Source organism: Littorina saxatilis, linkage group LG16 (genome assembly GCF_037325665.1).
Source record: "Littorina saxatilis isolate snail1 linkage group LG16, US_GU_Lsax_2.0, whole genome shotgun sequence".
In the NCBI taxonomy this organism is placed as follows: Eukaryota; Metazoa; Mollusca; class Gastropoda; order Littorinimorpha; family Littorinidae; genus Littorina; species Littorina saxatilis.
In genome coordinates, this window is record NC_090260.1 from 37,728,871 (window position 1) to 37,740,011 (window position 11,141).

The following is an 11,141-nucleotide window of genomic DNA, read 5'->3' on the forward strand; positions in this document are numbered from 1 at the left end:
GTGTTTGAGCGTTCTAATGTTAAAATGTAAATGCTTTGTTTGGTAGTCTTGTCAGACCGTGATATTCTCCAGCGGGCAGTGTGTTTGTTTCTGTTATGCGAAGCGTTTTAGCCCGGTATGGCATGCAAGTCAAGTCAAGTATTTTCAAGTCAAGTATTTTATTGTTTTGGGCCCAGAGGGCTTTGAAACAAAGATATAACTTTAACAAAAAAAAGGTAACAAATCAGACAGTTAATATATGTATACAAATTGAGCGGACAAATACAACAATACTATACGACCAAATTAAATTGGCAATATACACTTCCATACATGCAAACAAAAAGAAAAATAGGTTTAACAAAATCAGGTAAGAAATCAGGCAGATAATATGTATACATTAAGCGGACAACGATAATATACAGCCGAAGTAAATTGGCAATACCATTATGCCATGCATCTTTTGTAAAAACACAAAACAAAAGCATGTATTACATATATATATACATACCAATAAAGAAACTAGATATAACGCTAACATACTAAAATCATAACATGGGCTACAAATCTTGCTAGCTTCATTAGTTTTATCTTAGATTTACAATTCATTAACTGTTCATATTTTAAACAATTTGGGTGAGATCGGTAATAAGGACTAATTAATTTTCTTCTTTCAGACACTATACTTTCGTCGGTACAACTGAACAAATAGTGAAACTCATCACCTAATTCATTTTTATCGCACATGTCACACAATCTTTCATTTCTAGGAACATTAAAAAATCTGTGCTGATGTATTGGCAACTTATGATTGCTTGTTCTAAATTTTGCTAGTTTAACTTGGAGTTTCCTAGGCAACCAAAGCAAATACCTTTCCAGACAAAAATCCTTTTTATATATTCTGTAATTAAAACACAAGCTGTTGGCATTCACGTCAGTGTTCCATTCCTGCAGGAATTGATCTCTTAGCCTTTGTTTTACAACGTTTTTAAAACCTGAGACGGCAAGACTCTGAGTTGTCCATAAATATGATAGACCCAACTTATTTAACATAGTATTGACATGCGACAACCAGGGCAATTTAACGTTTTGTACATGGTACAACTTCAAATGTAGTTTTAACATTAAACAAGACATCTTATTCGCACCATCGTTCATTTCTTTCATCAGTTTATACCAATAAACCAGTAACTGACATTGTACCTCAATTCTAATTGGATAACGACCAAGCTCTCCGTAAACCATACAAGTGGGTGTAGTTTTATATACATCAAGAAGCATTTTTAAAAATCGCAATTGAAACCTTGACAATATGTCTAATGAATCATATCCCCACACCTCACAACCATACAACAAAATTGGATGTACACACTTCTCAAAAAGATCCAATTGCACATCAATTGGTAAATTTAGTTTTCTACATTTTCGAATTAACGAGAACATTGCACGGTTACCAATCAAACATTGACGTTTCATGGCATTATGAAATTTGTTATTATAATTAAATAGTACACCTAAGTACACATAGTCCCAAACTACTTGGACAGGTACTCCATTCAAGACAAAATTTGGGATATTCCGTATTTTCCCCCGCGAAAAAACAACTATTTTTGTCTTTTCAATATTTATGCTTAGTCCCCAGTTCTTACAATAACGATCTAGTCCATCCAGGGCTTTTTGCATTTCTCCAGGTGTTTCGGCGAGTATAGCAGTATCATCAGCATATATTAACAGGAACAAATACATATAGTCATTAATGCGTTCAACATCTATTTCTTGGGCTCTTTTCAGGGGCAACTCTAGGCTGACATCATATTCAATCAAAAACTGCTTCAGGTCGTTTAAAAATAGTGAGAAAAGAATCGGTGATAAATTTTCGCCCTGAAGAAGCCCGATGTTTGAGGTGAACGTCTCGGAGAATACACTGTTCACCTTCACGCACATATTTGCCTTATCATACATGTCCTTAATTACATTCAATACCTTACCATTAATATTCCGTTGCATCAGCTTCTGCCACAGGAGACTGCGTTGCACAGAATCAAAAGCTTTACGCAGATCAATGAAAGCACAATATAACTTTTTCTTTTGTTGTAAAAATATATCAATAAGACAATGTAGTGCAAAAATGTGGTCTACAGTAGAGTGGCCTTTTCGGAAACCAGCTTGTTCGTTGCCGATCACAGAATTGTCATCCAGAAATGCATGCAATCTTTTATTTATCACACTTGTAAAAAGTTTTCCAAAACAACTTAGTACACTGATTCCTCTATAATTATCAGGGTCGGCTGTTGAGCCTTTACCTTTAAAGATTGGGCTTATATACCCCACTGTCCAAGCTTTAGGCATTTTCCCAGTATGCAATATCAAGTTAAATACACGTGTTACAATAGTTAATAGTTTTGGTGAGGAATATTTCAAAAACTCGTTTATAATACCATCGTATCCGCAAGCTTTGTTATTCTTTAAATTGTTTACACATATCATCACCTCCTCCTTTGTAATATCAACATTCAATTGTTCATTCATAAGGTCTGTGTCATCAAGCACATCATCTTGCACATCAATCAAGTCGTGCTCAGATACATTACTAAGTTTTTCAAAATGTTTTACAAATACTTCACGGGATATATCATGCATCGCTTGTTTCTTCTGCTGGTCACATCCACTTATCAATTTCCAATAACTGCTGGGGTCAGAAGACTTCATTGTTCGAATTTTCTTATGTAGTTGCTTTAAATAACTATTATAACTTTTACTCAGTGTTCCCTTATAATCCTTGAATGCTTGGGCCTTATCTTGTATGATCTCTCTGTTATTTGGTTGGGCTTTAAATTTTCTCTTTATTTTTCTATATTTCCTTCTTGTCTGTTTACATTCGTTATCAAACCAAATTTTCTTAACTCCGCTATGTGCATCGTTACTGCTACATGTATTTATTTTTTTCTTCTGCTTATTCTTTCTAAGCATGTTCAATTTATTGGCAGCTTCGGATAGAATTCCTTCTATTTGTTTCATTACATTATCGATCTGGTCCTGAGTTACATCCTCTACGCTACCAATTAGGGAAACTAATATCCCTTCCACTAATAATACTTTATTATCATCAATTTCATCTACAAAATTCTGATTTGCTCCTACTTTCCATATTGGTTTCAACACACTGCTAGTGTTATAATTGCTTTCAGTTTCATTCTCAACGTGTTCATTGTCCATTAGGATATCTGACAGGGCAAAAAATATAGGACAATGGACATCAGATAAACATTCATTATAGTCACATACTTGAAATTTTGAAAATGACGGAAAAACATTTGGCGTAGCTAGTACATAATCTACCAAACTCACATTATTACAAGTTACTCGACCCAATCTTGCGTCCTCTCCCATTCTGCCGTTCACTACTAATAATCGTTGACTAATACAAAAGTCAATAAAACTGCGGCCAAAATTGTTCATAACATGGTCCATTGAGCACCTCTCTTTTATAATTCCAAACATGTCCATCATCTGCACTGTTGATACTTCATCAGTTAATTCATTCATAATAGCACAGTCTTCCAAATAGTCTCTTGCATATCCACTTCTCGCATTAAAATCTCCAATCATGACAACCTTTTCTGCATTCAAGTGTGATAGTGTTTCTTCTAACTCTTGGTAAGCACTGGGTCTGACATAGGGTGAGCCTTCTGGTGGCATATATACCACACACAACAATAACCTTTCAATCATCTGCTGACCTACATGTTCAGACAGCTCAATAAAAATACCATCTTGAAATACTGGGAAGTTCACAAACCTGTATTTACTGTTGGCACTTTCTTCAATTCTTGTTTTTAATTTAATGTCTTCTACAATTTTAATGTGTCTACAGAGCTCGTCCCTGATATAAACTGCAACCTTCAACTTCACAGGAATCAAAATCATCTAGCTTGGTTTCGGACAGGCATATAATATCGTTACACAAGAACAGCTCGTTGAATTCTGGATATTTCAATTTTGACAACAATCCACCAACATTTAACGATACGAAACGCATACGTTCTTTTTGACAGGGCACTGGCTCACTCACCCTTTCTGAGTTGTTACTCTCAGATTCGCTCCCATCCTCCTTCTCATTCTCATTCTCACTCACATTCCCATTCTCAATCTCAATCTCATTCTCCCGCTCAGACAGGGCGTTTTCTCTCTCTCTCTCAGTCGCTCCATTCGTAATACCAACTTCAGTTACGTTGTCACTGCCACACACACCATCAACACGTTTCCTGTCAAGGTCAAGAACTGTATCCACATGTCTCGCTGCACGCACACAGCTCGTAATGCCTGCACTCACTTCAACACTTCTCCTCTCTATAGGCAATGACAGAGATACGGAACGTTCATTGTAACTCCGTTAATTGTTACCGACATCACCACGAGTCTGTTTTTCGATAGTTCTAGCACGCGTCGTGTTTTTCTGTTTCCCTTCGCCATCTCCATACGACACATTCGCCCCGCACGCTATTATCCAATCCGCGCTTGGTTCACCTGAGGGCGCTGACCAATCAGGGCCATTGTTGTCATGTGTAGCTGCTGACAATCGGCCATGTGTAGCACACAGCAACTCGTCTGGTACATCACGTCTACCTTTCAGCGACAGCCCCGGGCGATCCTAGGATTCTTCAGGAAGAAAATCCCCGAGACCCAATTCAGCCATATCAACACTGTCGAATCCAATCCTGAAGAGATCGTCGGGTGATTCGATGACGGTCGGCCTCTCGTCGTTGTTTCGTACGCCGGGGGGTCTTTTGCTAACACATAGCAGGCGCCCCTCCACCGTCCACACACTGTGTCGCCCGGCCTTCTTGATGAGATTTAGTAGTTTGGAGCGCAGGGGGGTTAGGTCCTCATTCACGTATGTTTTCGCATACTCCGCCTTGTCTTTGAGGTTCTTCTTTTTTCTCATCAGTTCATTCCTCTTTTTCCTGGAAACAAATCGGGCTATCACCTGCCTCTTCTCTCCCCGCTTTCCCACTCTATGCACAGCAGCAAAGTCCTCGGGGGTCACTTCTACACCTGTATCCTTACACACAGTAATGATCTTCCTTTCCAGGTCCTCTGGTTGTTCCCCTGAACCTTCCTCCACATCGACAAACCTCACGTTCTCCCTGCGTGTATATTGTTCGAGTCTGTCATTCTCATATTTCAGCTGTAGTAGTTTACACCGAACTCTCTCACTATCTCTGCTCTCCACATTTCTCCTTCTCTCGGTATCTTCGGTAGCAAACTTGTCCAAATGCCCCTTCACAACCTGCCCTACCGCCAAGGCAACACTGGTGACAATAGCAGGTATGATGTGTTTGACGAAAGACGTATATTCTTCACTCGGCGATCCCGACGTTGTACTCTTCAGAGCCTCGTTCACTCGTGTCAATATGGTCTCGTGAATCTCCGACACATCGATATCAGTACTGTTTGCCTTTTCAGTCTCCATACCCCTTTCTGCATGGATTAATGCCTCTATTTCCACAGAAGACGATGCCTCACGCACTTTCTTACCCTTCACAGCAGATGGAGGAGAAAACACAAGGGCCCGTTTGCTATTCCTTCTCGGCATACCGTCTATGAAACACAACTGAGATCAACTCAGCTCCGAAACCCGGTGTGTGGGAGCGGTAAGCAAAACACGACCTCTCGCTACGACAGTCACTCACTCACTCATGCGTGTGAGTGTGCATGCGTTTGCTAGAATATAGGTTTGACTTCTTCAATCCAACGGTGTCAAACTGCTTTGACGGGTATCTACGGAAACTAAATAAAATATTATGACGAACGGAAGTCTAAACTCCTGACACTGGAGAGCTGGGCAAAGCTAACCGCTCGCTGATTAAAATTCATTTAAAAACATCCGACAGCGATTCACCCTAAAAAATCGACTTTGCTAATATTTTGTAATATTGCCAACAACTTTCTGAAGGTACACATATCTATTTTCGGACATGGCAGATTTTGAACACTTTGAAACAGCGCTTACATATCACTCAACATGCATATGTTTTAGAGTACGATCACTTTTACCACTTCTGATGCCATTTTTCAGAATGGAGGTAATGGTACGTTTTGCAGGTCGGTGCAAAAATTAAAAAAAGTCCATTTTTGTTGTGTTTGTTTTATGTGATTATGTGGACTCTGCTCGGCATTGTGTCATGTTGTCGTTAAAATCGAGCAAATGCACTAGGAAATATGTGGATGCGATTCGAGAAACTGATCTAATTTTAAACTAAGAAAACGTCATGAAATAACGCTATTTCCAGCCATGTCACAAAGACACCTTACCATAATTCAAATAGAAACACATCATCATAACAAACGTGAACCAAGGACGAATAACACTTCCAAAATAGGTCCTACGATTGTTAATTGACTGGTTAGATACCCCATTCAATTACCCAACCCTCGCTTATATGATTCTTGTTAAATGTCATCATAGTTCAAATTCTGTATCATAAAGTCTATCCGATTGATTTCTCTCATTTGTTTTACCCTTGTTTCAACGGACTCTGAAAATATCACAGGCAAAATATTAGCACAATCTATTTTTTTGGTAAATCAGTGTTTTAACTCTTTAATTATTGTTCATAGTTTTGGAGCTGTTTTGAGCAAATCATTGCAGGTGTTTCTAAATTACAGTGAATGTCCCTTGAACTTGTTAAGGTCCAATTTGTCAGAAAACGTTTCAAAATGGCGCCTTTGGTGTACTTTCTTTAAGTGCATCCTTCAGTGTGAAACAGCTTCAACAATCAACAGTTGGAAGCAGCTTCAACAATCAACAGTTTGAAGCAGCTTCAACAATCAACAAGTTGAAACAGCTTCAACAATCAACAGTTTGAAGCAGCTTCAACAATCAACAGTTTGAAGCAGCTTCAACAATCAACAAGTTGAAACAGCTTCAACAATCAACAGTTTGAAGCAGCGTTAACAATCAACAGTTTGAAACAGCTTCAACAATCAACAGTTTGAAGCAGCTTCAACAATCAACAGTTTGAAGCAGCTTCAACAGTCAACAGTTTGAAGCAGCTTCAACAATCAACAGTTTGAAGCACCTTCAACAATCAACAGTTTGAATCCGCTTCAACAATCAACAGTTTGAAACAGCTTCAACAATCAACAGTTTGAAGCAGCTTCAACAATTAACAGTTTGAAACAGCTTCAACAATCAACAGTTTGAAGCAGCTTCAACAATCAACAGTTTGAAGCAGCTTCAACAGTCAACAGTTTGAAGCAGCTTCAACAATCAACAAGTTGAAACAGCTTCAACAATCAACAGTTTGAAACAGCTTGAACAATCAACAGTTTGAAGCAGCTTCAACAATCAACAGTTTGAAGCAGCTTCAACAATCAACAGTTTGAAGCAGCTTCAACAATCAACAGTTTGAAACAGCTTGAACAATCAACAGTTTGAAGCAGCTTCAACAATCAACAGTTTGAAGCAGCTTCAACAATCAACAGTTTGAAGCAGCTTCAACAATCAACAGTTTGAAGCAGCTTGAACAATCAACAGTTTGAAGCAGCTTGAACAATCAACAGTTTGAAGCAGCATCAACAATCAACAGTTTGAAGCAGCTTCAACAATCAACAGTTTGAAGCAGCTTCAACAATCAACAGTTTGAAGCAGCTTCAACAATCAACAGTTTGAAGCAGCTTCAACAATCAACAGTTTGAAACAGCTTCAACAATCAACAGTTTGAAGCAGCTTCAACAATCAACAGTTTGAAGCAGCTTCAACAATCAACAGTTTGAAGCAGCTTCAACAATCAACAGTTTGAAGCAGCATCAACAATCAACAGTTTGAAGCAGCTTCAACAATCAACAGTTTGAAGCAGCTTCAACAATCAACAGTTTGAAGCAGCTTCAACAATCAACAGTTTGAAGCAGCTTGAACAATCAACCGTTTAAAGCAGCTTCAACAATCAACAGTTTGAAGCAGCTTCAACAATCAACAGTTTGAAGCAGCTTCAACAATCAACAAGTTGAAACAGCTTCAACAATCAACAGTTTGAAGCAGCTTCAACAATCAACAGTTTGAAGCAGCTTCAACAATCAACAAGTTGAAACAGCTTCAACAATCAACAGTTTGAAACAGATTCAACAATCAACAGCCTGGCTGCTTCCTGTGCACATTGCCAATGTTTTGCTGAATTAAATGGACACTGCATCAACGGGTTACTGTAAGCTGGTTACTGTTAACTGATCACTGTTAACGGTTAACTGGTCGCTGTTAACTGGTTGCTGTTAACGGGTCACTGTTAACTAGTTACTGTTAACTGGTCAATGTTAACTTGTTGCTGTTAACTGGTCACTGTTAAGGGGTTACTGCTAACTGGTCACTGTTAAATGGTCACTGATAACTGGTCACTGTTAAATGTTAACCGTTACATGGTCACTAATAACTGGTCACTGTTAACTGGTCACTCTTTATGGTTACTCTTATATGGTCAGTCTTAACTGGTATTGTTTATTGAGAGAAAACAGTCACCAGACCAGAAAGCTCTACATATCATGCGTTTGTTCGATTATTTTTTGTTCATTATTTTGTTTGTGCAAGTGTTTTTGTGTGTTTTTTTCCTTCCAAAACGTTTGTAGCAGAAGACCCATAAGATACAGGAGTGACAATCCACTGTACGAATCCTGCCCTTTGCAGGTTTGTCACACCCCTAACCACGGTGCAGATGTACCTGTCCACTGAACCACGACTACAGCTGTGGACTCCACACGACGTGGTGCAGGCAGTAGGGGAGGAGCATGGCCGTGACTTGTCTCGCATCGCGCTCTTCCCTCGTCAGTTGGAACTGGTGGAAGACTTGTCTGACCAGAACAAGGATGACGTCATCATACTTTACGGTCCACCTGGATCAGCTAAGACTTTTCTCCTATTAATTAAGGGTGTCCTGTGGCTGAAGGAGGGGTGTGGAAAGGTCTTTGTCGTGCAGTCACGTCCTGAAGACGGCGCAGCTTCTGCCTTCCTGGTAGCCCATCAGCTTAAGATGACCGCAGCACAGGGACCCGACAGCGTGCAGCTCGTCAATACGCAGGATTTCTGGGACAACGAGAGGAAGACATGGACACAGGAAGGCGAGGTGAAGTACCAGGCCTGGGTGCAACAGCTGTGTGATCACGCCAGGGACATCCCAACAGGGGCAGTGCACATCTTAGCCGATGAGGCAAACTGGTGAGTATGAATGGCGTTGTAGGCTGCAAACATAATTAATATTGAGGATCTAACGATACAGTCTTTACACTACGGTGTTTGATTCACATGAGTAATCAGTGAATCTTAAAAATGACCTGTGTCCGTACGTATGGGCACCGGCCCGCCGCTTGTCCGTGAACATTTGTTTGTTGGATGTTTTTAAAGCAAGAGCTTTGAAACTGTGCACACATCCAGGTTTGATGATCTCCCGCTCTGACTTCAGTTTGGTCGGACTTCGTCATATTTGCAGTTCACAGATGCCGGGTCATGCTCGATTCTTAACAAGAAACGTTACATTTAGTTTTTGTCGGATATTTTGACGGTAAAACATACAATTTTTACACTCTTTGTGGGTTTTTTTATATAATCTTTAGACAAGACATAATTGTGGCTTCTTTTCATCAAATTCAAAAGTCACAGCGTGAAAAACCTGGCTGGAGAAGATCTGTCATTACTGAACATATCCACTGAGGTATCATGAACAAGTCGTTAAGCTATGAGACTCTGATGTCATTGTTTGATTTGAGGTCACAGCTAGCTTAGTGCCAGGTGTAAGTTTATCTTGACTAGATTATTTGGTAATGATATTATATTATTTAATCAGAAAGAACGTCACTCTGTTTTAAGTTTATTGTTTCGATCAGCCCAGTATCAATGGAGTCAACTTGCTGCAACTGGGTCAAAAAAGGAATTCCTGTTGTTCTTGTGGTTCAACAATTACTTCCATGAATGTTGTAACAAGCACAGCATTCTCCAGTGTAAATGGGTTCGTATTTGATTCTCGGGTGTGCTCTACAACACCAACAATGATTCTGGGGTGTGTTCTACAACACTAACAATGATTCTGGGGTGTGGTCTACATCACCAACAATGATTCTGGGGTGTGGTCTACAGCACCAACAATGATTCTTGGGTGTATTTTACAAAACAAACACTGATTCTGGGGTGTGCTCTACAACACCAACACTGATTCTGGGGTGGGGGTGGTGTTCTACAACACCAACACTAGTTATGGTGTTTGTTCTACAACACCAACACTATTTCTTGGGTGTGCTCTATAACACCAACAATGATTCTGGTGTGTGCACTACAACACCAACACTGATTCTGGGGGAGGAGGGGGGGGGGTGTCTACAACACCAACACCAGTTCTTGGGTGTGCTCTACAACACCAACGATGATTCTGAGGTGTGCTCTACAACACCAACGATGATCTGAGGTGTGCTCTATAACACCAATGATGATTCTGAGGTGTGCTCTACAACACCAACGATGATTCTGAGGTGTGCTCTACAACACCAATGATGATTCTGAGGTGTGCTCTACAACACCAACGATGATTCTGGGGTGTGCTCTACAACACCAACGATGATTCTGGGGTGTGCTCTACAACACCAACAACAAGCTGTCGAACTCACGGAATGAAATTGAACGCACTGTATTTTTTTTCACAAAGACAATACAGCTTCGTCAATCCCCGCCACATGGAAATCACTCACTTTTCACGTGCAAAACGCTGTGAAATTGACAAGCAGGAATAGCGCGAAAGCGTATTGCGCTAAGCTTGAAAGCGCGCTTTTCTGTATTCTTGTTAACTCTCTGAGCTTAAGTTTTGATAGTTTTCCATTTTAAGATCCCAAATTGACCCTGCTGCGACCCTAAAATTTGACTTTTGTCAACCAGAATTGGGTCATGTTGGGAAGAGCTCGAGCTCCAGAAATACAAAGATGCCCATTTGTTTAAGTTCTAGCCTCAGAAGCATAAATACGAGCTAGTGACTATAACGTAGCCACGTTTTGAAGCTTAAAGGAATCAACTTTCTGGCCTGCACTCGACCCCACTAGCTGTGACTTTGTAATTTGAGTATTATCACCCATACTGTGGTCACGTATAAAGGTCATCAATGAAGTTTCAACTCTCTAGCTTACAATAA

The 11,141-nt window shown here is 39.9% G+C and overlaps 1 protein-coding gene across 1 annotated transcript in view; it reads left to right on the top strand.

Annotated features, from left to right (window-relative positions):
* Positions 1–9,471, top strand: part of LOC138951012 (uncharacterized) — a 69,995-nt gene extending 60,524 nt beyond the window's left edge. The window contains exon 10 of the mRNA XM_070322706.1: positions 8,660–9,471. Within this exon, the coding sequence (XP_070178807.1) occupies positions 8,660–9,191 (532 nt within the window). The 3' untranslated portion in view covers positions 9,192–9,471. The remainder of the gene's footprint in view (positions 1–8,659) is intronic.
* Positions 9,472–11,141: the final 1,670 nt, after the last annotated feature.